This window comes from Marmota marmota, unplaced genomic scaffold (genome assembly GCF_001458135.2).
Source record: "Marmota marmota marmota unplaced genomic scaffold, marMar, whole genome shotgun sequence".
Classification (NCBI taxonomy): domain Eukaryota; kingdom Metazoa; phylum Chordata; class Mammalia; order Rodentia; family Sciuridae; genus Marmota; species Marmota marmota.
The window spans coordinates 8,955,183-8,980,913 of NW_025999853.1; the positions used below are offsets into that span (position 1 = coordinate 8,955,183).

The 25,731-nt window shown below is 41.3% G+C and overlaps 1 protein-coding gene and 1 long non-coding RNA gene across 2 annotated transcripts in view; both read left to right on the forward strand.

The window, feature by feature from the left end:
• Positions 1-25,731, forward strand: part of Pah (phenylalanine hydroxylase) — a 69,109-nt gene that overhangs the window by 1,519 nt on the left and 41,859 nt on the right. The window contains exons 2-3 of the mRNA XM_015482843.2: positions 5,326-5,433; positions 22,403-22,586. Of these exons, the coding sequence (XP_015338329.1) occupies positions 5,326-5,433; positions 22,403-22,586 (292 nt within the window). The remainder of the gene's footprint in view (positions 1-5,325; positions 5,434-22,402; positions 22,587-25,731) is intronic.
• On the forward strand, positions 5,440-11,072 carry LOC125616781. Its single transcript, XR_007347523.1, has 2 exons — positions 5,440-9,419; positions 9,557-11,072. It is a non-coding gene; the product is annotated as an uncharacterized LOC125616781 (long non-coding RNA).

Below are 25,731 nucleotides of genomic sequence, written 5' to 3' on the forward strand. Positions count from 1 at the left end.
CAGACAGAGGGTTTGAGAGGCCAGGTCATCCTGCAGCTAACTTTGTTTGGCATGCCCTGCAGACAGCTTACTCAGCCTGTCCTGCACCTAACAAAGAGGATCTGGAGACTTGCTCAGATCTGGGGAGAGACAAATTAAGCAGAGAGGAGATGGAACAAGAGTCAGCACAGACAGTAACAGAATCCTAAATGTGACTAGGGATGCTGCCAGAGAGGGTGGCATTCTTCAGGAGGCTGTCATTCTCTCGAGGTGAACAGGTGCAGAATGCATTCTATAATTTGACAGGCAGGAAATCTTACTCCAGGACTCGAGAGCAGATCCCAGAGGGGATCTGAGACTGTGACAGGGAGGATTATCACAGAGAGCAAAGAGGTAGGAGAGGAGAGGAGGATTGATGTTTAAGTTAATATAACTGGAGAGACTCCTGAAATTTGGGCTGGCTCCTTTTGGATCCCAGGAGATAGATCACCTCTGAAGATGGTGTACAGTCTACCAGAGTCAGAAGAACTTAGTGTTGAAGAGGGGTGGTGCGTGGTGCAGGCAGGTCCTGGAACTGACCTGTCCTCCATTTTGTTTCTGTGTGGCTGGAGGTGGGGACCCTATAGCCCTGGGAGGGAGTTAGGGCAGCCATCTGAGCACTGAGGTGAGGACACACCAGTTATCACCACCAATAACAGGGGCACTAGTAAAGAGGAGGGTTCCAAGTGTGCTCTGGTGCAACCTCTGCATCAAAAGCAGGATATTTTACTTTGCAGAGTCTCAGGTTGATTCATTTGTAAACTAGGAATAAAAATACATCCTAGTGTTATATGAGAATTAAATAAAATAATGCTTAGAAATCTCTTAGTATAGTTTCTGGAGCACTGGAAAGTGAGAATGTGTGCACCAGACCCAATTTGTTTTTTCAATAAAATGCAGCTCCGATATTGGCAGGAAGGAGAGATAGCAGGTCAGGCACCAGGCCTAGTGAAGCCCAGGAGGGGCATGCTGGAAGTGCAGTGGGGAGACCTGGGTTTTCATCCTTGACCTACTTAAGCTGCCTTGGGAAGTCACTTGGCTGAGATGAGGAGACTCAGTTGGGTATGTGTAAGATCAAGGTGGGAAGTGTTGGACTAGATTATTCTATAGGACTCCCTCCATCTCAGACAGTCTTCTAAAGAGACAGAGTTTATGCCTTCTTAAAATTCCCAACTCAGATAAGCAGCACACACTAGACATCCCTATGAGACATAAGGCCGAATGGTGAAGGAGCCATTTTCCTGGGGCATATAGTAAATCAGGGCCTTATTCATGCAATCAGCACATCAATCATCCACACGACCAAGACTCATTGAGCACCTGCTTTTCCCAGGCACAGTGGTTTTTTTTTCTGGCAAAAATTTTATCTTAGTGGTAGGAGATAAACAATAATAAATTAACAAAATGAACATATGCTGTCATATAGAGATGAATGCAGTGAAGAAAAATGGATCAGATCAATAGGATAGAAGGTGAACAACACAGAAATCACATCAATGAATGGCAAAAGAAAAAAAAAAAAGAAAACCACCTAGTTCTGACTCCCCAAACTGCACATTTCTTTACTATAATGTTTCCTCCTGTAGGTAAATGCTAGAATATAGAAATATGCTGTACTCATACCATACAATGGAGATAACACTGAGACAGAAGATCGGTATCTTGTTTTCAGTAGTGTTATAGTATAGATCTCTTTCTATCTCTTTGATCACACCTGCAAATACAAACCTCCTCCACAACCCCCCAAAGCACTAACCTTAAAAAGTTAGTATCCCCAGAATATCCTTGCCAAAGTGGATTGCTTATAAATTCGAAATCAGCTCTTTTCCAAAGGTAATAGAATGCATTTGATATACACAACCAAAAAGAACATACTGTGTCTATTGTTGAACTTTCTGTGTCTATTGTATTTCTCAATGATCAAAATTCTTTGCATCCTGGTTCCTGGTAAAATTCTCTCCCCTGGCTCTGTTTCTTCCTATGTAACTTTGGAACTGATTTACTCAATCTTTTATTTATCCTGAGCACAAGTGTGGATAAGTCCACGCACATGTTTGTTGGAAACAAATAAGGTATAGTTTATAAGCCAATAAAAGTCTACTACAAAAGAGTTTTGATCAAGGGTCCCTGATTGCCTGGAGCAGAACAGCAGTATCAGAATCCAGACTCCAAATTTATTGAAGGCCACACCATTTCACAAACTACTAGGAGCTTCCTTTCACTTAAAGTCCCTCCTCTGCCAGATGTGGTGGCATTTGCCTATAATCCCAGTGACTCAGGAGGTTGAGCCAGAAGGATCACAAGTTCAAGGTCAGCCTCCACACTTAGTGAGAATTTGTCTCAAAATAAAATTAATAAAGGGCTAGAGATGTAGCTCAGAGGTAGAGTCTCTCTCTCTCTCTCTCTCTCTCTCTCACACACACACACACACACACACACACACATCTCACACTTTACATTGAGGAAGCTATTGTGCCATTTCAGAGTCTGCCACTGGGAGGCAGAATAAGGGCATTGAGGTTGCTGGACTTGGGTTCAAGTCTAGCCCTGCTGCTCTTTAGCTGGATGTTCTTGCTGAGCCTCTTCCTCATTTGCAAAATATTGTTCCTACTTCAGGACTCACTGAGCCGTGACATTCAAACCCTTTGAACAGTGCTACCTGCTACCAACGATGATGCAAATTATCTGTGAAAAAAGTACTCAGTAGGGTTCCTGGCAAAAAGGGGGTACCCAGTCAGGGACAGGTACTGAGCATTGATACTAATAACGACAGAGTAGCACCCTATCATATGGTAAATGCACATTTGCAGACACATTTGAGAAAAGTCATAATTTAAAAATGGACTATATATTTATCCATGGTTTTGAGGTTTTCCATTATTAAAAATCACTGGGAATGGTTTTGAAAACACAGAAGTTCATGGGCAAAATTCTGTTGGAGTGGGATCAATGCAGATAGACCACAGAGAGCAGGATTCACATGATGTCTGTGGGAACAGAAAAAGAGACTAACTTCTAAGGTTGTTGCTGGAGAAGACTGCAGTGAACTTGATTGGCTGGACACACGTGAGAGTGGGGTGGGAGATGGGTAGCTGAACTTCACCCACAGGGACATCTAAGACTTCACTGCCTTCGTGGAAGGGAGATCTGTGGAGGCATATCAGGAATATCCTACTTTTCTTGGAGGTCAACAGGAGAAAGAAAGTTGCCAAGTGAATTAGAAATAGGGAAACCCTTTGTTATTTGAAGGAAACTGGAAAGGATTAAGGGCTCAATGCTCTCTGTAGGAAGGAGACTGAAATCAGACTCATGGGCACATCCCTGGGAGGGTTTATTGATTTTTATTGTTTTGGTTTCAGGGACGGAAGCCAGGGGTGCTCAACCACTGAGCTATATCTACAGCCCTTTTTATTTTGAGATTGGGTTTTGCTAAGTTATATAGGGCCTTGCTAAATTGCTGAGGCTGGCTTTGAACTCACGATCCTCCTGCCTCAGCCTCCAAGCTGCTGGGATTACAGGCATGTGCCATTTCACCTGGCCCCTGGCAGGGTTTCAAAGTGGGAGGTAAGAGTCTGCAGCAGGTTGTGACCTTGCACAGTACACAGGGATCAAGTCTCCTAGGTTCAGATCCTAGCTCCCCTGCTAACTGCCACACGGTGGGCCAGTTCCTTACCCTCTACAGTTGAAGGGGGAACTTGGTACGTAATCAAACCTAGTCATAGATGTTTTTCCAAATCAAGTGCTTACAATACCCAGGACACAACAGATTCTTTCTACTTTTTTTTTTTTAGTTATACATGACAATAGAATTCATTTACAAAAACATGAAATATAATTTGTTCTAATTCATTCCTCAATACATCCTCCTCTTCCTCCCCTCCTCCCTCCCCTGTACCTTTCCCTCCAATCTACTGATGGTTCTGCTATTTGCTTATAATTTTTTAAAAAATTATTAATGACAGATTAAAAATTTTTAAGAAAGATAACATCTGGTCCAAACAGGGATATGTAACAGTCCAGTCTTTTATTTGAACCACCCTATAGTCCTACTTGCTGATAAATTCCCCATACTCCTGTTTCATGTGAACTTCTGGGAAACTCTGAATTCTCTGAATCCAAAGAATTTTGTCCTAAGGGTCATCAGTATTCATGTAGGGCTATTATCCTGAGACACTGATAAGAATCTGCCCAGTGTAGCTTTCTGTCACTGAGATGATGTAACACCCGCCCCCATTAACCTCATTAACTTGCTTACAAGAGAGTAATTGTTCTGCACATTTTTCTCCTTCCTGTTTTGGGGGAACATGCTGCCTATTTATGGGCACACTCAGAATTTTACATATGATTTTTAAAAACTCCAGGAACTCTGTTGACAAACTCACGGACTGTCAACTCTAATCCCATCTCGGTGTGCATGTCACACACATAGAGTATGTGCTAGATCCCTGACACATTCTTCACTAGTTAGTGAAAGGCATCCATCTTCTGATAGGTTATTTGTGTAGTTTGCAATTCTATTTCAGCAATCGGACACCTCAGATCCCAGTACGTGGCAACAAATTCATGCTGAGTTTTTTTTCCCTGCCAAAGGCTGAGAGGTCATTCATGTGTACTTTATGATATTTCCATGGTTTTCATATACTTCTCTTAATATTCCATTGAAACTTCTTCTTTTTATATCATCTGAATAGTGATTGGTTAGGCCTTATCAATAAAATGCATTTATAGGCAAGGAAACTAAGAAGGCTAAGTGATTTGCATGCAAATCACTACAGCTGATAAATAAAAAAAGAGAGGGTTCCAAACCAGGTCATGGACTCGAAAGCCTGCCAGTGTTCTATTTTTAGCACTTTCCAATCTATTTCTCAATGCTTTCCTGGGATACTTTTTGAACCATATTTGATCACCTCTGAGGATCTTTTGATTTACTTTGAGTGTCTTATAGTCAGATTGTAGCTCCTAAAAGGTGGAAACACTTTATTCATCTTTGCATCTCTCCAAAAGATACAAAGTAAATCATGCCTGACATTTAGTAGTGCTCATTAAAAGACATCGATTCTTGGTGATGTCATGAATAAAGGAAACTTCTTAAAATTGAAAGATGACCTGGGAGTATCATTGACCATTCCATTGCCCTTTATTTATTTATTTTCTACACCACCACATATTTCTGTTTAGAATACATGAAGCTCATTGTATTCCAAGGCTTAGCAAAAAATACAAGAACATTGTATTCCTACTTGGTTTCATGGGAATGAATTGCTAAGTGATGAAAAACACTTTAACCAAGTGCATCTGATTCTGTAGGAAACAAGCTACATTGAAGACAACTCCATTCAAAATGGCTCCATATCACTGATTTTCTCGCTCAAAGAAGAAGTTGGTGCACTGGCCAAAGTCTTGCGCTTATTTGAGGTAAGTGCTCTCTTCATTTTTGTCTTGAATAATGGCATAGCAAACTTTTGAGGAATTTTATAATTATATGCATTGAAAAAAATAGGATATAGAATTGAAGGCTCGATTTTTAGCTCAGGCCCTTACATTAACCAGCTGTACAACTCTTGTATTAAGTCACACAATCTCTGAGCTTTTTAGTTTAAATATTCATAGTATGGTGCTGACAGTATGTGACTTGTCGTTTACAACTGGGATTCTGTGTTTTGTAAAATGCCTAGATGCATGTTATATAAATGTTATATAGGATTGTAACTAAAGACCAGCCAAAAATGAAATGAAGAATCATTTGTTCTTTTATTCTCTAAATTAATTTTGATTATCTTGTACATTTAGGCAGAAGATAACACTAAGACACCATCCCTTCCTCAAACAGCTTAAATCCAAATTCTATTCTTGAAAACAGCTGATGTTCTTGAAAATACTGGTAGTAGAGGTCTTATGATTAAAGGGGGTTTCATGATCAATGTGCTTGGAAAACTTGGGGTTGTATCATTTTATCTGATTTCTTTACTGTAGGAATTTTAGAGTCTATAAAATGCTAAAGTATATCACGTTAGTTTAAATGGGAAACGTGTGTACTGTTTTCCAAGCTTATCACTGTGGACTCTTACTTTTTAGGACATATATTAACATGTTGGAACAGAATTTAGGAAATGCTGATTTGAGCTTTTGCTGGGCATGTCTTCCTAACCCAGAATCCTCCCAAATATTTTGCCAATGTTTTAGCTGGGACTTTTTCTACCTGAGGATACATTGCTTTGTACCCATTTTTCTCTGACCTCTCAGCTGATTGACACATTGGTTTGATCACACATTCAACAAATCCTTCGAGTATCTGGCTGGGTAGAATGAGACATCGCATGGAAACCTATGGGGTTCTCAGTGCTTGGTGAAGTGTGGGGACTACACAGAAGTTGTAAGGAAAAGCTGCCTTCTTTAAGATCCAGCAGAAGGTCTGAGTAGCTGTGGAACTGGGGTAGAGTGAGGGAATGTCTCTCAGTGATATCAGCTCTACAGACATGATCTCATTCAATCTTATTTTTATAGCATGAGGTAGGGGCTATTTCTGTCTCTATATTTCAGGGAAAAGAACTGAAGTTCAGAGAGGTCAAGTAACTTGCCCAAGGTCACACAGATCCTGGAGATATTATTGGAACCCAGGCATTCCGACTCTAAGACCTACTCCCTTAACTGCTATTCAGTACTGCCCCAGACAAGACTGGCTTTATTATATACCACAGACATGAAAAGGCACTTTAAGAAAACTGAAGAAAAGTGCCGTCAAGAAAACCAAAACATAAAACTGTTCCATTTCTTCTGCAATCTCTCTCTTGTGCTGTCTCGGTGGCTTTTGTTATTTAGTTGTCTTCACCTTTCCTGGGCATTGTGGCCCCTCAGCTGCTGGACTGACAGCCAAGCTCCTATTACTGGTGAGAAAGACCATCTCCCCTCTTCTGGGCCTGCTGTTACCACCTCACAGTGACGGTGACCCCGCAAGAGATTGCAGCCCTGGAAAAGAGATTCACATTGGACCAAATCATGCACCAACCACCTGCCAAATCTATGAGCGGGGAGGGTGACAGAGGAATGTGCCTGTCCCTCTCGACCTCTTGCCACCTGGTCACGACTATGGTGATGTGGTGAGCTTGGGTGGGGCCCTTGGTACAGAGAGCTAGGAACAAGTCCCCTATACTCCCTGCTGGGAAGTAGGGAGGGGACAGAGGCAGGGTTACAGGTGAGCTAGGACTCCACACACCTGGTGCGTGCTTCGCTGTCCCCTCCGACTTGGCTGACCACACAGAAATTCAAAGACACACGTAGTTAAGAATTTCAAGAGGACTCGTGGGCACCTTAGACCCCAAGAGTGAGCTCTGTGGAAATGCAGATTTTCTATACCCAGGAGACACTCCTTGTCTCAGACCTAGACCTCCCATTTCCAGCATCCTTGAACAACTTGCTGTCTTCTCTGTGTTTCCAAACACTTTGACCTTTCACTGTAGAACTGATTCGCCTCTCAGTGTATACATTTCTGTCTGACCCTCAGGATGGTTTCTTCAAGGGGAGGATGTGATTATATCATCAGCCGACCAAGATTTTATAGACACTAATTGTTCAATTAAGAATCAAACTAGATTTAAATACGAGCAAAGGAAATCAGAATCTTCACTCTTTTACCATGGATTTGAAGGAGTATTCCTGAGCCAGTCAATTTTTACCCTGAATTTGCTAGTGATATTAAATATCAGTGATGAGTACGTAAATAGGTGGAGAACACACAGATTTCTTACACAGAGGAATTCTGAATAATTTAAGTGGTTGCTCCTACTCCTCAAGTGCAGACTTCCTTACCACACTTTGACCAAAGTAGATAGATATTGTCAAAAAAGAAACCTAATATTAAAACAAAGCTTTTCTTAATGTTAAAAAAAGATCAAAGAATATGTGGTAAAAGTGGCTCTTCATCCCTGAGCGCTTCCAACCCCAAATCCAGAATCCTGTCCAACCACAAGGAAAACATCAGATAAACCCTGATGGAAGAGCATTATAGAAATTATCTGGTTACTATTCCTCAAAGTGTCAAGGTCATTAAAAACCAGGAATGTCTAAAAAGCTGTCCAAGAGAATCCTAAATAGACTTGAAGAGGAAATGTCTGTGGCATCTTGAATGAGCTCCTCAGATGGACAAGGACATTAGTTAGACGCAAACTCAAGAAATGTGGATTAAGCATGGCCTTTAGTTTACCATAATGCATTGTGGCATCAATGCCTTAATAATAACACATGCTCTGCATTAACGTAAGATGTTCATAATGAGAGACGCTGGGGCCAGGGTATGTGGAAACTCTCTGTACTATTCTTTCTTTTAGTTTTTTAATGCTAGATATGGAACCCAAGACCTTGCACATGCTCTAACACTGAGCAACACTGACATGTTGTATAAATACAATGTCATTTTGTTGTCCACTGAAAATTGTTCTAAAAAAAATGAAACCTCTTGAAAAAAATCAAACCTGGTTATCCAAATGAATGGAGGATGTATGGCTAAACCACAGCAAGCAAGATCTGTCAAGAAGAAATCATGTTTTTCTGAGTGGCAAAGTCTTCCTTCTGGGCAACTTTTGTGTTCGACAGTTAATCACATTTTCTCTTCCAGAGGTTGCCCCTTGGGCTAAAGTCAGAGTTAATAGATTAAATAATAGTAAATGAGCAGGATGTTTACAATCTAATAAACAAACTGCAAGTAATTAAGTTACTAGAACTGGATGGAATGCACCCAGGAGGGTTGCGGGCGCATGTGTGCTCTGGGAGAATTCTTTGATGCATTATCCAGAATCTCAACTGTCCAAATCATTGAGTGGTATTTCTATACCCATTGTACAGAGGAGGAAGCAGGACACTGTACTGGGTGGTGAGTGAACAGTTGTTAGTGTGTGTGTGTGTGTGTGTGTGTGGTGTATGTATATTTTTTTTTCAAAAAAATGCAATTCAGCAGTTACTCAAGAAATTGTCTAGGGCAGCATTACTCTGATACCTTTTTAACAGCCTGGCAAAATCAGAGTTAAATTAGATGTACATATATGAGTACACCACAGTGAATCTCAATATTGACTGTGATACCACAAGAGTGGTATCCTAATTAGAATAAGATATATTCTATGCTTGTGTAAATATGTCAAAATAGAGTCTACTATGTATAAATAAAAAGACAAAAATTGAAAAATTATGATCATTCGAATTACTGTTAAAGGAGAGAATCCAGTTTTACTATTTGTGGAACAACATTATACGATGTCAGACACATAAGATTCTTGATCTGATCCTTATTGAACTTGCAGTGTTCTCGTTTTCTGGATGAAGGAACTGAGGTTCTGAGAGGTTGTGTAACTTGCTCGAGATCACACAGCTGATGCACAGTGAAGATGAGTTTGAACCCCGAATATCAGGTGCCAAAGCCCATGATCTCTGCACTATACCCCACAGCCTGCCCACGGCTGTCCTTGAACATATGAATCATCTTTGGAATGTTTAAATAATGCAAATATCCTGACTCCATTCTCTTTTTCTTGTGTTCTGTCTCCAGATATTTCTTTCTTTCAAACTGAAAAATGCATCAAAGTCTAAGAAAACTACTCAGATTCTCACTAGTCACTATCATCCACTTTTAGCATTTTGATATATTCGCTTTCATTTTTTTGTTGCATAATTATGGATTAAAAAATCACAAATGAGCACATTATTTCTTAGGATGAAAAGTTAGTACATTAAAGATGAAGCTATTTTCCTTTCCTCTCTTCCCTCAATCCTGGCCCTCTTACAAACTTCCTGGCTAAGGAAACATTTATATGGGTTTAGTGTAGCTCCACCCTGTCCTTTAAAACATCAGTTGACATTTCAGGTGTCATGCTGTGCACATTGTTCTGCGACCTCTTTGAGTCAGCCCCAGAGAGCAGTCAAAATCATGGACTGGGGTTGGGGGACAGGGGCATAGGCTGTGGCTTTGAGAGAGCTGTTTGAGGACCTGGGCTTCAGTTCCTCACCTGTAAAATGGGGATAATGACAGTGTCTGCCTCATAGAGTAGTTCTGAAAATTCAACGACTTCATGCATGTAAAGGCCTTAAACAGCTTTAGAACTATTCAGTAAGAATGAATATATATGTATATTACACATATACATATTTTATCAGTTGCAATATTTTGAATGTATATACATGTTGATATATATATGCACATGATTAATACCTTTTAACGTTTGAAGCTTAGTTCTTAATATGTGTGCACTACAACTTATTCATCCCCTTATTTTTGACTTCTACAGGCTTTCCTCTTTTGTGCAGCCACAGATAATTCTGTAGTACTTATTTTATTTATTTATTTGCTTATTTTGGTACATAATATGCAAATGTTTATCTAGAGTAAGTACCGAGAAATGGACTTGTTGATCTTAGGGTATGAGCACTTTTAATTTTAACATAAAGTACTAATTTGTTCCCTAATATTGTGTACCAATTTATACTCCCAATAGTTTACCTTTAAGAATATGTGCTTAAATAGTGTGGCTCAAAAGGCCGACGAAGGAGGATCACGAGTTTAAAGCCAGCCTCATCAATTTAGCAAGGTCCTAAGTGACTTAGAAAGACCCTGTCTCAAAATAAAATATTTTTTAAAAAATATTTTTTTAAATGTGGCTCAGTGGTTAAGTGCTCCTTGGTTCAATCCCCCGTGTGTGTGTGTGTGTGTGTGTGTGTACACATATATATGCATTTATATATGTATCTTAATATTTATTTTAATCTCAGACCATAAAATGGGTTAAGCATGGTAATTTATTGCTTTAGGTTTTATTTCCCTGATTATTAGTGAAAAGAGGGCATCTTTTTATTTTTCATAATATTAGAAATTTTCTCTCATAAATCATGAATTGTTCACCCAGGGTATCATTTTTTTTTTCCTTTTGTAAATTTGTCTCATTGATTTTTGAAATTTTATCTAATCTGAAGTTTGTTATGTGTGTGATAAATACTTCCCCCCAAACCCTTTCATTTTACTTGGGTTTATGGTATCATTTGTCATACTGAAATTTAAAATTCTGATATATCCAGTGTTTTCTGTCATTTCTCTCATGGCTTTGGATTTCTATTTTTCCTTAATTTAAAAAACTCCCCTGATGCATGTTTTCATACTGTGACGCCAGGTCAGGTTTTAAGCTATGATCAGACACCGACCTGCAGGGAGGAAACTATTCAATGTTCTCTCTCAGAATGTCCCAAACACATTTGATCATGAGATCTTATTTAGGGAAATCCTCTTACTAGTTTTTCTGGTATGAGTGTCTCACTAAATGAATGTTGGCTTGGAGTTATGAGCTCTTGACCATCAGTGGTAGCCTAGGTGTGAGGTGCTGGGGAACAGAACAGTGCTGGGGTTCACAATTTACTATTTGGAACCAAACCATGTGGATTCAAAACCCAGTTGTGCCACCTCTGAGCTGGTTGACCACAGGGAAGCAATTTACACTCTTGGTGGCTTGGTGTTCTCATTTTTTAAAGCAAAGGTAATAACAAGCCTATTTTACAGGGCTGCTATGAAAATTAGATGAATTAATTCATAAAAGTCATTAGAACAGTATCTGGCAGATAGTAAGATCTCAAGAAATAAACGTGTTCTAATTATTTCTGTGCTCCATTATCTTTACAGGGATACAGAGCCTCAAGGACTTTTAAGTTCTTAGTCATAGGAAAAATAGTTTAAGGATGAGTTTTATTGGGTGTAAAGAAAAAAGACTTGGTGTAGGCAACTTGAGAGTTTAATTAACAAATTTTAAGGTTGATCATGGAAGAATCCTAGTTATTTTCTCTAACTTGAGAGACAAGGTCAATGAGTAGAAATTGGAGGCGACATGTTCCAAATCACTTATAGGCAATAACTCTACTGCAAAAGGAGCACTGAAAGATCTTGATTTCAACATTTCAAAATAGTCAGCAAAAGGCAGGGCAGAATCAAATCAAACTGTGGAATAAATATATTGTCTTTCCTTAAAGCAACAAAAGAGAAAAATCTATGCAGCTCCTCCAAGATCGGCAATAGTGAGAAATCTCATGTATGGGGAGGCCCATCTGTGTTCTGTGGATTCTTGCTAAATACCATGGCAGAAACTCCATGCTTGAGAAAGTAGAAACATCCCTTGGTGCCCAATGGCATGGAAGAGATGCAACTGAGACCTTTAGCCAATCTTAGTAACTGCTCAGAATAATAAACAAAAGACTCAGTAATGTGACCCTAGGCCCTCTGACCCCTTGTCCTGACTCCATGTAGTGGAACTTCCTTAGCCTCTAACTCCTAGGAACACACTCTTCAAAGAAAAAATGAGGTCTGAAATATTTAGTTACCCAGGTTGGCTTTCCTGCCAAGAGATGAGAGTTCATCTCTTCCTTGGATAATTAGATCTAAAGTCACCATCCTGTTAAGGAATCACGTGATCTGTCAATGGACTTCTGGCCTTGAAGATCTCAGCAGGTAACTGACTCAGGATGTACCATGGTAGGGTGGACATTTGTAAAATATGTACAGATTCCTATGTTTATGGTGGTGGAGTTTGAAAAAAATGTGATGACTTAAGACCAGATGATTAGGAATATACCAAAACTCATATATATATATTTAGTGGTAGTTGGACACAAGACCTTTATTTTATTTATTTATTTTATGTGGTGCTGAGGATCAAGCCCAGCATGCTAGGCGAGCACTCTACCCCTGAGCCACAACCCCAGCCCCTCTCCTCTAATTCTTTATATGTTTATTTAAACATTTTCCATCACTCTCTATATTTTTAGTCCCTACTAGTTTATGTCCCACACCTTCTTAGGAAAATAATCTCCTGAGAATCTGACTGCTTAGTAATGAGCTATAAAATTAGAAGCAGGCTCCTGAGGGGAGTTGCAATGAAGAGGTCTCCCTTCCTCCTCCAACACTCACCTTGCCGTGTATTCTCCAGGGAAGGGAACAAGCAAAGACACAGAGCAGAGATATGGAGCTCTGAGATCTCAGGACATCTCAGAGGCCCTCAATTAGCAACATTTAATGGATGGAGACACAGAGCTTCAGACCATGGAAGCTCTCCAAGGCTAGGCACATAAAATTTGCTTCAGAACTGACCTTCCACTTTCTCAGTGCACTGGTCTTTTGTAAACAAAAGGAAAAGACACAGTCATATTAGTCACATCCATTTGCTGTACCCTACTCAAGCCCAAAGAATCCATTCCTCCCTAATCAGATGTTGGATGATCTCACATCGTCTCATTTATGCATCTAATTAATGTCTTTGGAGTATCTGCTGTGGTCACACCCTAGACAGGTGATGCAGACACAGGCATCAGTGAAACAGCCCTCCACTGCCCGTAAAACGTGAAGACTGCATCAACAGGGAGTTTCCATGGTGTATACAGTGGGTGCCCCGAGGAACTCAAGGTTCTGTGGGCTTCTTCACCCAGACCGGAGGCCGACAAGGTGGTGGTGGTAGTAGTGGGTTCTTGAAGTCGTAGTGTTTCAGGTGAAATGTGAAAAGGTTGGCCAGGAGGAGGAAGAGGAAGGGTAGATTCTAGAATCAAGGAACAGCAGCCTTAAGGCGAGAGGAGAAGAGCAAGTGGAGAGGTTGCAGAATCCGCAAATCCTTTCCTGTGTGCAACCTCAGCGTTTCTGGGAGCAGAAGGACGAGAACATACAGGTTGTTTATCATTCTGAGGTTTGGACTTTAAAGCCTCACCTGTGATCCCCGGGGCCTTGCTGAGCAAGTCGGGATTGAAGGTGAATCACGAGAACCGCTTTTACCCCCTGGTCTTAGGTCCAGAACATCCACGGGCAGCAAAATGTTCCCCAAGAACATTTCTTCTTCTTTTTAAAAATTTATTTATTTATTTATTTATTTTTAAGTTGTAGTTGGACACAACACCTCCATTTCACTTGTTGTTTTTTAAAAAATGTGGTGCTGAGGATCTAACCCAGGGTTTTGCACATGCGAGGCGAGCGCTCTACCGCTGAGCCACAACCCCAGCCCAAGAACATTTCTTCTTTATTTAAAATAAGACATTTGAGTTCTATTGGAGAAAAAAAAAAGGTTTTATAGCCCAGATGACATTTTCACTTGATTTAAATGCCAAAATATAGATAATGCTATAAAGAGGATCATGTAACTCACTTGCTTAAGAAATAAAACCGTATAACCAACTAAGTCCCTGGATGCCCCTTCCCCAGGCACCTCCCTCCTCAGAGGAAGCTATTAATCTGAACTTGATACATTATTCTCATACAACATTTTATATTTTTGTTATATAGAGATACCCCACCAGTGACACATAGTTTTGTAAACCTCTGCTCTTCGTAATAGGGAAATCATATTGCAATTCCCTCTGCAGTTTCCTATTTAGGGGAGGGGAGTGGACCTTGTTTTTTTTTTTAGAGAATTTTTTTTAATATTTATTTTAGTTTTCGGCGGACACAACATCTTTGTTTGTATGTGGTGCTGAGGATCGAACCTGGGCCGCACGCATGCCAGGCGCGCGCGCTATCACTTGAGCCACATCCCCAGTCCTGGACCTTGTTTTTGAGGTTTGTCCATATTGATATGTGCAGCTCTTGCTTTTCATTTTCCCCTCTCTCTATTCCATTGTGTGATTACACATTATTCACCCACTTGATGGACATTTAGGTTGTTTCCATTGCTTTTACACTGAACATGTTCCAGAGGGTTGATGACTTATGAAGTAGAAGAATCTCTAATGGAAAATTAGCCTTGCTTTTAGCTGCACGTATTTGAGAACTAGCAACACGGAGCTGGCTCTCAGAACTTCCATTATGAAGCCAGATCTCATATTGTGATGGTGTAGACAGAAGACGGTGGCCCATTGGTGACACAAGAGTTGGGACTCCTCATCAGTCGCCTCAATGGAAATAGACCGCAAGGTCTTTTCGATCCTCCATCTCTTATCACTCAGCTGGCCAGAAAAATTGTAGAAGGAAGAATAAAAAAAAAGAGAAGTTCTTCTCCCTGAGGCCTGGGGCAGAGGCCGGGATAAGCTGCTGCTGTGGTTCTTCTGGCCCAGGAACGGGTTCCTCTGAATTGGAGGCATGGGGAAGGCAGAATCTCTAACAGAGGGAGAGGACAGAGAGAAGACAATTCCAGGGGGGTGGCAGAGGACCCTCCAAGAGGGAGCCAGGGTGAGATCCTGCAAGAGTCTCCAGGGGGAGAATCCACTGAAATCCCAGCTTTCCCCTCTTGGAGACCCCCAACTCCCACCCCCGGGTGCAGTGGACTAGTCTTGGGCTTCATGTAGAATTTAACTCAGACTTTCCTGGATGACTCTGGTTTTCTGATAAACCCTGTTGGCGTAATTCCTTACACCTTTGGCCAGCCAGGGCTGTTGCTGACCCTCTCACAAGAGAGATCAGTGAAATATCCAAGAAGTCCTGCCTGCACCTCCATGACATTTCTCTAATCTTTGCAATTATCATTTATCGCCCCCAAACATGGTAGTAGCCTCCGCCTCCTCTCACTAAAGTCTACTCTTAAAACAGCTGCTGGGGTGCTCCTGTTAAAATCTGAGTCAAATCATCTCTCTCTTCTGCCTCCTATAGCTTCCTTTATCACTTAGAGTAAAAACCGAAGATCAAAGTAATGGCCAATATGGCCTTCCAGGGTCTATGCCTGGTCACTTTTCTGCCTCTTGTCCAGTTACCTTCCATCCTGCTCGCTCTTCCCCCAGTTCTACTAGCTTCCTTTGTGGTCCTCAGTTATGTTGTCTACCCCAGGACCTTTGCACTTGCTGTTCCCTCGGATTTGTCCCTACACTGACATTAGGTTTATGCTTAGATGTCCCTTGCAGATACATTTTTGAATCTGATCCCTGTTTCCTGCTTTACTTTTTTCTCTATTGTGCTGAACACCACCTGGGGACTGTATTTGACTCATTTTCCATAGCTACTGTTTATTTCTGCCTTGGAGAATTTGAGCACCAGGAGGTCAGGACATTTTATTTTTTCTTGCTTTGTTCACTCGCTCACACCGGCAAGGAGAACAGCATTGGGCATAGGGGAGGGGCTCAAGGGAATGAATCATTGAAAGCTCCTACCTGTTCTCTGAGACCAGCGACCAGGGACATTCTTTGTAGATGTCTTTGATGTTGGCTCCAGAAACCTCCCAAAGAGGTTGGGGTATCACTTAGTTGACAACAAGGCCCGGCGGTAGCCTAAGTAGCCCTTCCCTTCCACTCTGGTCACATCTCAAAGTGGGCTCACCCTTCCCTTCTCTTTTTTTGAAGTCTGCTCTCAGAGAAATGGCTGAGAAATACTGAAGGGCAAAAAAGGTATTAAAGGTAAAATGGCCTAAAATATCATGTGTCCCACCTGCCAGGGAAAGGTGTGTCTATTCCAAGGTGAGGAGGAAGAATACAGCAGGAATTGACTGTGCTCGTAAGAGTCAAACCCAAATGGTGCTGGGCATGTTTTCACCCTTTTAATTCTCATTCATTAAGCTGCCAGGAAAAAAAGAAATGTTATCTTTAAACACAAGCAAAAATTCAGAGTGGCCAATGAGCATATCCAAGGGCAGTGAGCGGCAGAATGAGAATTTGAACTTCCGCTGGTTCTGAAGCCCAAGCTATTTTCAGGAGACCAATCTCCTTTCCTCATAGAATCGGATACTGACGGAGAGAAGGGGATTCAGCATGAAGCCAGTTTGGGACCCATTCCATGGCAGAGTCACTAATAATGTAGCAAATATTTCAATTCAGAGAGGAATTTAAATGTTGTCACCACAAAGAAATGATAGCTAGCTGAAGCGATGGATAGGTGGACCTCCCGTGATCATTCCACAAGGTACACAGAAAGCCAAACCTCACGTTGTATCCCATCAATATATGCAATTATTTGTCAATGAAAAATAAAATACAAAATGGAACTTAAAGGATCCAGAAGAGCAAGCCAAGGCATCGTCATTGTGAATCCTATAATTTTATTCACTTGCTTCCAAAGCCTCTTTAAAAAGTGTCCTCCAAGATGGGAAAAGAAACAGGCCTCTGGTCCATCCTTTGTAAAATAGGCAATTCATCTTAACCTGCCACACACTTTCTATTCCAGAGTCCTAATCAATCAAGGTTTTACGTGGGTTATGTGTATGAATAAGTTAACTTTTGAACAAATCATGAATTTGGTTTTTAAAAGTTTAACACTAGCAGGGCTCAGTGGCACACACCTGTAATCCCAGCGGCTGGGAGGTTGAGGCGGGAGGATCTCTAAGTCAAAGCCAGTCTCAGCAAAAGTGAGGAGCTAAGCACCTCAGTGAGACCCTGTCTCTAAATAAAATACAAAATACTGGGGATGTGGCTCAGTGGTCGAGTGCCCTGAGTTCAATCCCAGGTAACCCCCACCTCCAAGAAATGTTTTTTTAACAGTAAACCTTTTTGCCCTTCCTTACCTGTCCCCTTGGAGTAAGGTCAAGATATGGTGACTGTGGGTGGGTTGGTTTGGAGACCTACAAAGAACTCTTGTTTAGTTTAGAAAATTCATTTACAAAATTATGATCCTAACTAGGCTCGGAAATTAATTTCTAAAGCCTCTCTTGGCAATCAGAATTATTTGTTTCTAAGGATCTGTACTGATAAGCAGAAACACACCCCAGGAAAGAAATTGCCTGGTAAACACAGGGTTAATTATTAACAGGTTGATAGAAATGGGGAAGAAATAAAGACCCCAGCTGAATGTTCAGTGCATGCTGAGCCAGAAACTCCTCTCATGTAAGACTTGGAATATTCACCTGATGTCACCATAAATATTTTGATGCTTTTCATCCAAGATTTTTTTTGGACCTGACATAATTGTTTTAAACGTGTTTTAATTGCCACATATTAATATACATCACAAGTATTTCTCTGAGTGGTTATCATTATAGTCATTTAATAAATAAAGTTAATTTTTATAATAAAAGTAATAAATGATATTTTTAGAAAAGTTCAACTATGATACAAAAAAAAAAGAGAGAAAGATGAAAGAAACCAAATCACCCCTAAACCCATCATTTAGAGATTGCTGCTTTTAACACATCTTAAAGGATGGGTGACCCTTCATTTTTTGAATGTCATTGTTACTTGCTTTTTAATGGTTGCATAATTTTCCACTGAGGGAGGGTACTACATCCACTTAGTCATTCCCCTAGGTTTAGCTAGAAAAAAACTTTGGTGAAAAGTGTTGTGAATTGTTCCCCTTAGCCTGATCTGCAGCATTATGACTGAGTCATGGCATATGTGTTGTGGTTATTCCCAAAGTAAGAAACTTAAACTTCTCTTTGAAAGTGGCTGCTTCACCGGGTGGGGTGTGGGTGGTGAGCACTCCTAACCTATGACTCGCCTCTCAGAACTTCCTCCCTCTGCACACACCCCCTCCTACTGCCCCTGGCCTGCATCCTAAACTCCAGCACAAATAAGCCTGCCCCACACGTGTCCCTTTGTGGTTCTTGGTTCTTCTGTGTTCTCCGCCCTGCAGAAGGCAGGGGTTGGTTGTCTCTCGTTTGGAAGTTTCAACATAGGTCAGGAAATGGGAAACTTCCCCTTCTCTTTCTTCCTGAGCCAGGAAGGATGATCTTGCTCTTTGCTTTGTTTCGGAAATAATCTGTTTGCCAGAGATAGCTTCAGAGCTCGCATTATCTCTCTGGCCTTCCTAGGATCCGTCTGTCCCCCACTCGGGCCTCCATCTAGTCTCACCTGGTCACCACGTGAGCCCACAAATGATGGCAGCATCTTGTGTCCTTGGGTCATGGGGTGGGACTGAAGAAGGAGAGTCTGAGGTCACTTAGTTACAAATATCCAGGGCCCTTAACTTTTTGCATTTGACTTAATATTAATGATAATGATAAAAGCTGACATTTGAGGAGGGCTTGATCCCTGGCAGGAAAGGCAATGTGGTGAGGAGACTAATGACTCAAGATCAGAAGAGATAATTGTCCCTCCCTTTTGCTGGCAGTAAAGCATCTTCAGCTCCAATTTTACTTTTTTTTTTTTTTTTTACATTTTCTTTAATGTCCTCAAAGGATTATGGGAAAGCTCACGGAAAAGAAAATCAAACTGTAAAGTGATCCTCAAGTGGGAAAAGGTTTCATTATTGTAGTTCTATGTGGCTTCTCCAACCCTGGACCATAAACAAGGCCAAAGATAGAGACCTCTCTTTAACTATCTGGTTGATGAACTTTTTTTTTTTTTTTTTGACATTTTAGAGTTATTTAGGTTATTGAATTTTCAGGGCATTTTCTGTTCATTTAAATGTTGAGATCACCCTTGTTATTTGTTTGCTTTAATAAAACATAAACCATACTCCCTTGGTTTTTCTCTGTAATGAACTAGCACTGGTGTTCTCAGCAGGTGATATGCTCAGTACTTAAAATCGGAGGGTGGACTTCAGTAACTAATTATTTGTGTGCCTATGTAAGAAAACAACCAAAAGAGCTAAAATGTCACCGTCTAAAAACATGGAAGTAGAGTAGCCACAGTAGATAATCCTTATTTTTGCATTTGTATGGCATTGGACACAGCAACTTTCACAGCTCCTTGTAGGGATGCGGGTGTGGCACGCTGGAGCATCAGGGGAACTTCCAGTGGGCAGCTGACTAAGGGCTGAAGGTTCACTCCTTTGTGTTGGGGTCCAGCAGGTTTTACCAGATTTCACCAGGCTCTGCTGCTGGGCAACATCCATCTCTCCTTCTGAACTAGTATAATGTATCCAGATGTTGCAAGAGAACTGTGACATCTCATTGTTAGAGATGGGCTCCAGGCCCCAAATCCCCTCTGTTTGGAAGGAAGTCAGAGCCAAGAAATAAGTGAGACTTTCAAGTTATTCAGCAGTGCCATTACCATCACCATTATCGTCACCACCATCATGATTTTAGGAATGCATTTGGACAAATGCCACAGCCAGCCGTGTGCGTCTTGTTTATGTTCTGGTGATTTTGCACCTAGAACTCCATCAATGCCAAAGTAAATCTCAGGGAACTTGATCGTAAAATTAGGGAGTTCTTTGGACAAACTGAGGAAGACCTGACATGAAGGTGGTGATGAGGAACAAGTTGCTCTTTTCTAAGAAGGCATTTCAAGTGCAATCCCTAAAAACTCATAAGAGACTTACTTTATTTTTTAGTTCCCTACATTTTTTTAGAACATTTTAAATATTTTTTGTATGTGTGAAGGTATTTAAGAGTAGCCAAGCATAAAAAATGACTTGAAAAAATTACATATAACAGAGATAACATCAATATACAAATGGTTATTATTAATCAGTTAAAAAAAAAAAACACCCAGAAAACTTCATAATGGGAAAATGGCATGAACCAGTAATTTATGAAAGAAGAAATACAAATAAATGATCATTAACCTCAGGAAAAAAAAAATGTGTGGTCTCCTCTAAACAATTAAATAAAAAAAAAATTGAGTAATGAGTTATGAGTTATCTTCACTATCAGGTCAAGAGTATTGAAAGTTTGGGCAGATGAGAAGTAAGGCTCTAATAGAGAAGAGGTGTGGATGAGTATGGCCTTTCCCAAGGGCAATGGGTCAATATATAAAAATGTTTTAAAGGGAACACAACTTTGCAACTCGGCAACATGGCTCCTAGGCATTGATGTTGAGAAATCAGGCAAGGAGGGAAAAGTGTATGTGTAATGTCACTCACTGACTCTAGTGGTGAAAAATAACACGAGCAACTTACTTGTCCATCGTCGAGTGCTTGCTGAAGAAGTTATGGAGCAGCTGGTCTGAGGGGCTGGGGAGGGTAAGGTCAAAGTAGAAGCTGCTTCTTCATCTCTGTGCCTCCCCTGACCCACCATGCTTGAGACTTAAAGAAAACACTGCAAGGAGACAGGAGGCCGAATTGGTGCCTCTTCTTTCCCTGGGGTTTCTAGAATCTTCCTTGTTCTGCCACATGGTGATTCAAAGTCATGGTGACATCTGAGTGTGGTATGGATTAGGATGGACCTTTTCCTACTTCTTTACCCACAAATCTTTCCACGTGCCTTGATAATTTTGGTCCTTTGAGGACATTGTACAAGGTGTCAAGAATTTCACCTCTTCTCACCCCCCAGGGCACAGCCACATCACATCCCACATCACAGCAATGGCCTCCTGGCAGGAGGCCAGACCTATCGATGGGTCTGTCATACCCCCAAATCTTATTCTCCAAGTGGGAGTCAGATCGAATCTGTTGGCACCGGGAAAGCCTATTTTTCTATGCTCGAAACCTCGTAAGACCCCTATTTCTTTCCGAATAATCTGCATAACTGGCCTCTCCCCTGGGTCTATTCTGACTTCTTCTACTTTTCCTTCATCACTTCCTTGGCCTTGGTCATGCTGGTCTTGCTTGTTGTCCCTTCAACAGGGCAGCACATGACCTTAGTCTCTTTACCTCTGTCAACTCCTTAGGACTGACCCAACATCAGTCTTGCCTTCTCCCGAGAACTCTTATGTCCCCCATCCAATATGCCAATGCACCCTCCTTATTTCTCAGGACAGTCTCTCCCCTTCACCCTGCTCTGCTGTGCTTTTCTTCCTTATCCTTTATCTTTATAAAATAATAACTAAATTATCTTTTATGCTTGCTGTTTGTATGTCTTCAACTTGAATGTTTTATTCACTGAGGGACCCCAATTACCTAGAAAGATGATTGGCATCTGATGGGTGTTTTACACACACACACACACACACACTTGTTGAATGGCATAAAAGAAACCCAATGGATCATATAAAGATATTAATGGCAATTACTTAATTTTTACTGAGAATTTACTATGTGCTAAGTAGTGGGATTGTATGCACCAGCTCATCCAGGGCTCCCAAGGAACTGATGAAGTGGGTATCTTTAAGACCACTCATTTATAGATGGGAAAACTGAGGTTTAGAAAGATGAACACAAGCTGCCTAAAATCTCATAACCAATATACTTTAAACTTAGATGTAAAGCCAAGAAGTCTGAGTGCTGAGAATTCTGTTTCAGCAAACCAACGTTGCTTCTGCACTATCTCTTAATTGAGATCGTGTGAGATTTAACTTGGAAAAGGGGTTTTTTTCCTATGTAAATAATTTTGGCCACCACTGTCCTTGATATTTGAACCAAACCAAAATCCTGTGGTAGCAAATCTAAGCCAGTAGTAGGTTTCCAAGTGATCAAATACCGTGACATTTGAATAATTCCTCCCACCACTTGCCATTTGGGACTTGGTTTTGCAGAAGAAAAAGTAAACATCTGTTGATCATTTAAGGACTTTCTTCTACTGTTATTAAAAACAAAATCTTACCCCTCACCTCTACATGTTGCTGTGCTGTGTCTGGGTGTGGCTTTCCATCTTTGGCCTCTGTCGGTCACAGTGACTGTCCCCTCACACTCGATTCTTTCTTCCAGGAGAATGACATAAACCTGACCCACATCGAGTCCAGACCTTCTCGACTAAACAAGGATGAGTATGAATTTTTCACCCACCTGGATAAACGCAGCATGCCTGCCCTGACCAGCATCATCAAGATCCTGAGGCATGACATTGGCGCCACTGTCCACCAGCTCTCCCGAGATAAGAAGAAAGACACTGGTAAGAATTAGAAGGGCCGGGCACGGGTGGCACACACCTGTAATCCCAGAGGCTCTGGAGGCTGAGACAGGAGGATCGCGGGCGAGTTCAAAGCCAGTCTCAGTAAGGCGAGGTGCTAAGCAACTCATTGAGTCCCTGTCCCTAAATAAAATACAAAATAGGGTTGGGGATGTGGCTCAGTGGTCAAACGTCCCTGAGTTCAATCCCCAGTACCCTCCCCCCCCCAAAAAAAAAAGAATCAGAGAAATCCTGGGACACAGGGGTCTGTTTTTATAAAATGACACACAAATAATGTCTCCCCTGGAAACCGTTGTGGGGGATTAGAAGAGAGGATGTAGGTAAGGGACCAGGACTAGCTTAGCATGTCAGGGACATATAGCAAATTAGTTTCCTCCCCTTCAAAATAGCTGTTTCTTAGATTAGTAGTTCTCTTTCTCTCGCTGCAATTTTTAGACCCTGAATCCATCATCTCTCAATCTTCTACCTCCAGAGGTGGGATGGTTGGGGTGCCAGGTGCTTCCTATGTGAATGCAAATCCAGAATAAGATGCCTAGTGGTCTCCATTGCCACCAGAGGACTGTCTCAAGACCTGTGCATAATATGCCAGTCCTGGAGCTGGGCCTGCCTGGTTCCTTGGTCCTAAAGGTGTCATTGTCATTGTCTGTCTTTTTATCTGCCTCTGCTCCTGAACTGCCAGCTCCTCATGGGAAGGGGGTCCCTCTTACCTGTACGTATATCCTCAGAGTTCAGCTCAATATGCTCGGTACACAGCAAATATTTGTGAGTGAATGATTAAATACAGGATTTACTAAGACTTATGCCGTCCTGTTCTCTGCTTACCAAAGTGCTGCCCATTTCTGTCACCTGGAGAAGTGAAGCGTGATAGGGCATAGGTATTGTAAGTATGGGCTTGAGATTAGATGGACTTGGGTTCAAGTCCTACTTCCTCCCCATTATGACTTTGAGACTCTGACAAGTCCCTTGAGCTACTCTGATTTCAATTTTTCATTACGCTTATACAAGCATTAAATGAGATAATATGTAAACCATGCTTGGAACAGTATCTGACATAGTAGAGGGCTGGTTAAATGATGGAATGAAGTTGTTATGATTATGATTAGCCTAAAAAGAATATAGTGAAACAGGAAGCTGTGTTTTAGGGTCCAAAGCATATTTTTAATAGACTTTAATTTTAGAACAGCATTAGGTTTACAGAAAAATTGTGCAGAAAGCACAGAGAATTCCAATGTCTTCATTCTCCTTATCCCTAGTTCTCCTTATTAAGAATTTGCATTAGTGCAATACATGTTTTATAATTTGACGAGTCCATATTGATAAATTTTTGTGAACTAACATCCACGGATTACATTTAGAATTGTGCTTTGCATTGTATAGTTCTATTGGTTTTAACAAATGCACGTCATGTATCCTCATCAAACTAAACAGAGTAGTTTCATTGCCGTAAAAATGCACTCCACCTAGTCCTCCCTCCTACCTTACCCTCCCTTCAGCAACCTCTGATACTTTTAGTGTCTCTGAAGTTCACCTTTTCTAGAACGTCGTAGAGTTGGAATTCTATGGTATGTAGTCCCGTAGACTGGCTTCTTTGACTTAGCAACACACACGTGAGGTTCCTTCATGTTTTCTCCTGACTGGAGAGCTCATGTTGTCTCTGAATAATATTCCACATGAACTTCACGAGTTCGTTTATCCAGTCGCCTAGTTTAAGGACATCTTGGTTGCTTTCAATCTTTGGTGATTATGAATAAAGCTATGATAAATATTCATGAGCAGGCTTTGGTGTGGACATAAGTTTTCAACTCATTTGGGTAAATATTTAAGACTGTGGTGGCTGTGGTGAACTTGTTTATTGATCAAATTTGTTTTTCCACCGTAAAATCAAAAGTTTCTTTCAGAACAATAAAAACCTTTAGGTCAAGAGAATTTCAAGCACTGTAGCTGAATTGGTTAATAGATACTAAGTTACAGTTAGGTAAGAGAAATAAGTTCTGGTGTTCTATTGCACTGCAATGTACTGTCTTTTTCAAAAACAAAAGCTAGTAAAAAAATTTTTCTAATACTCCTACTACATCAAGGTGATCCATGTTTACAGAGATGGATATATTTACCCTAATTTGAGCATTATACAATTTATATGTGTTTTCTCATAAATAGGTAGACTTTTTTTCTTTATGATGCGGATTGAACCCAGGACCTTGAACATGCCAAGAATATGTATAGTTCTTATGTGTCAATTAACAATGATTTTAGAATAGGATTTTAATAGGCAGATACTTTAAAAATGAGCCACAAAAAGTGGCTTTTGTCAAACAGGCCACTGAGTTATTTCCTAAATGGTAGCTCCAAGGCCCTCCTAGGAGACCCCTTCTGCCCTCTCCTCCTGAAGGTAACACTAAGACAATGAGGCCCGCTCCTGGGCTCTGCCCTTGCCCACCATGGACAGCCATGCAGGGGCTCAGGTATCCAGGGGCTGGGCCCTTGGAATTTGTCCTCTGTTCAGCCCTTTCTGTCCCACCCCCCCTTTTAGCCTCTCAAGCTGCCTCCCTAGTGACTGTCCTCTCCTGCTTTTCCGGCCACCTGCTCCCAACAGGAGCTGCAGGCACTCAGGACAAAGGGCCTCCAGGATCCTGGGGCAAGCTCTGCCTCTGGTCGCAGCAGGTGGAGGCTGGGCCAGCTGGGGCTCTGGGGTCGGAAATCAAAGCAATTGACAAGCAGGCAGGCGGCCCCTTGAGGGGCCCGGAAGATGTATGTGGACCAGCTGGAGGGCCGCAAAGGAGGTTCTCAGCAGGGATATCACGGGACAGTTAGGAGCCAGGTTCCGGAGCCAGGGCGCACCGCACTTGGTGTGACTTTGAGCAGATGACTGACCTCTGCAGCCTTCTACTGTATCCAGTGGGAAAAACAAGAGTCTCTGCCCTGCAGGACGAAAGAAATCACACCTAGGAAGCACCGGAACAAACTTAAAGACTTAATCGATAGTCTCTTTTCTTATCATTATCATCCTTATAAATTATTATCATTGGGGACGTGAATGCAGGAGCCACAAAAAGCCAGTCTCAGAGACCCTGAAAACTGCAACATGACCTCGGCGGAGGTCACGTGGCCCTGAAGACTCCCTCCTTAA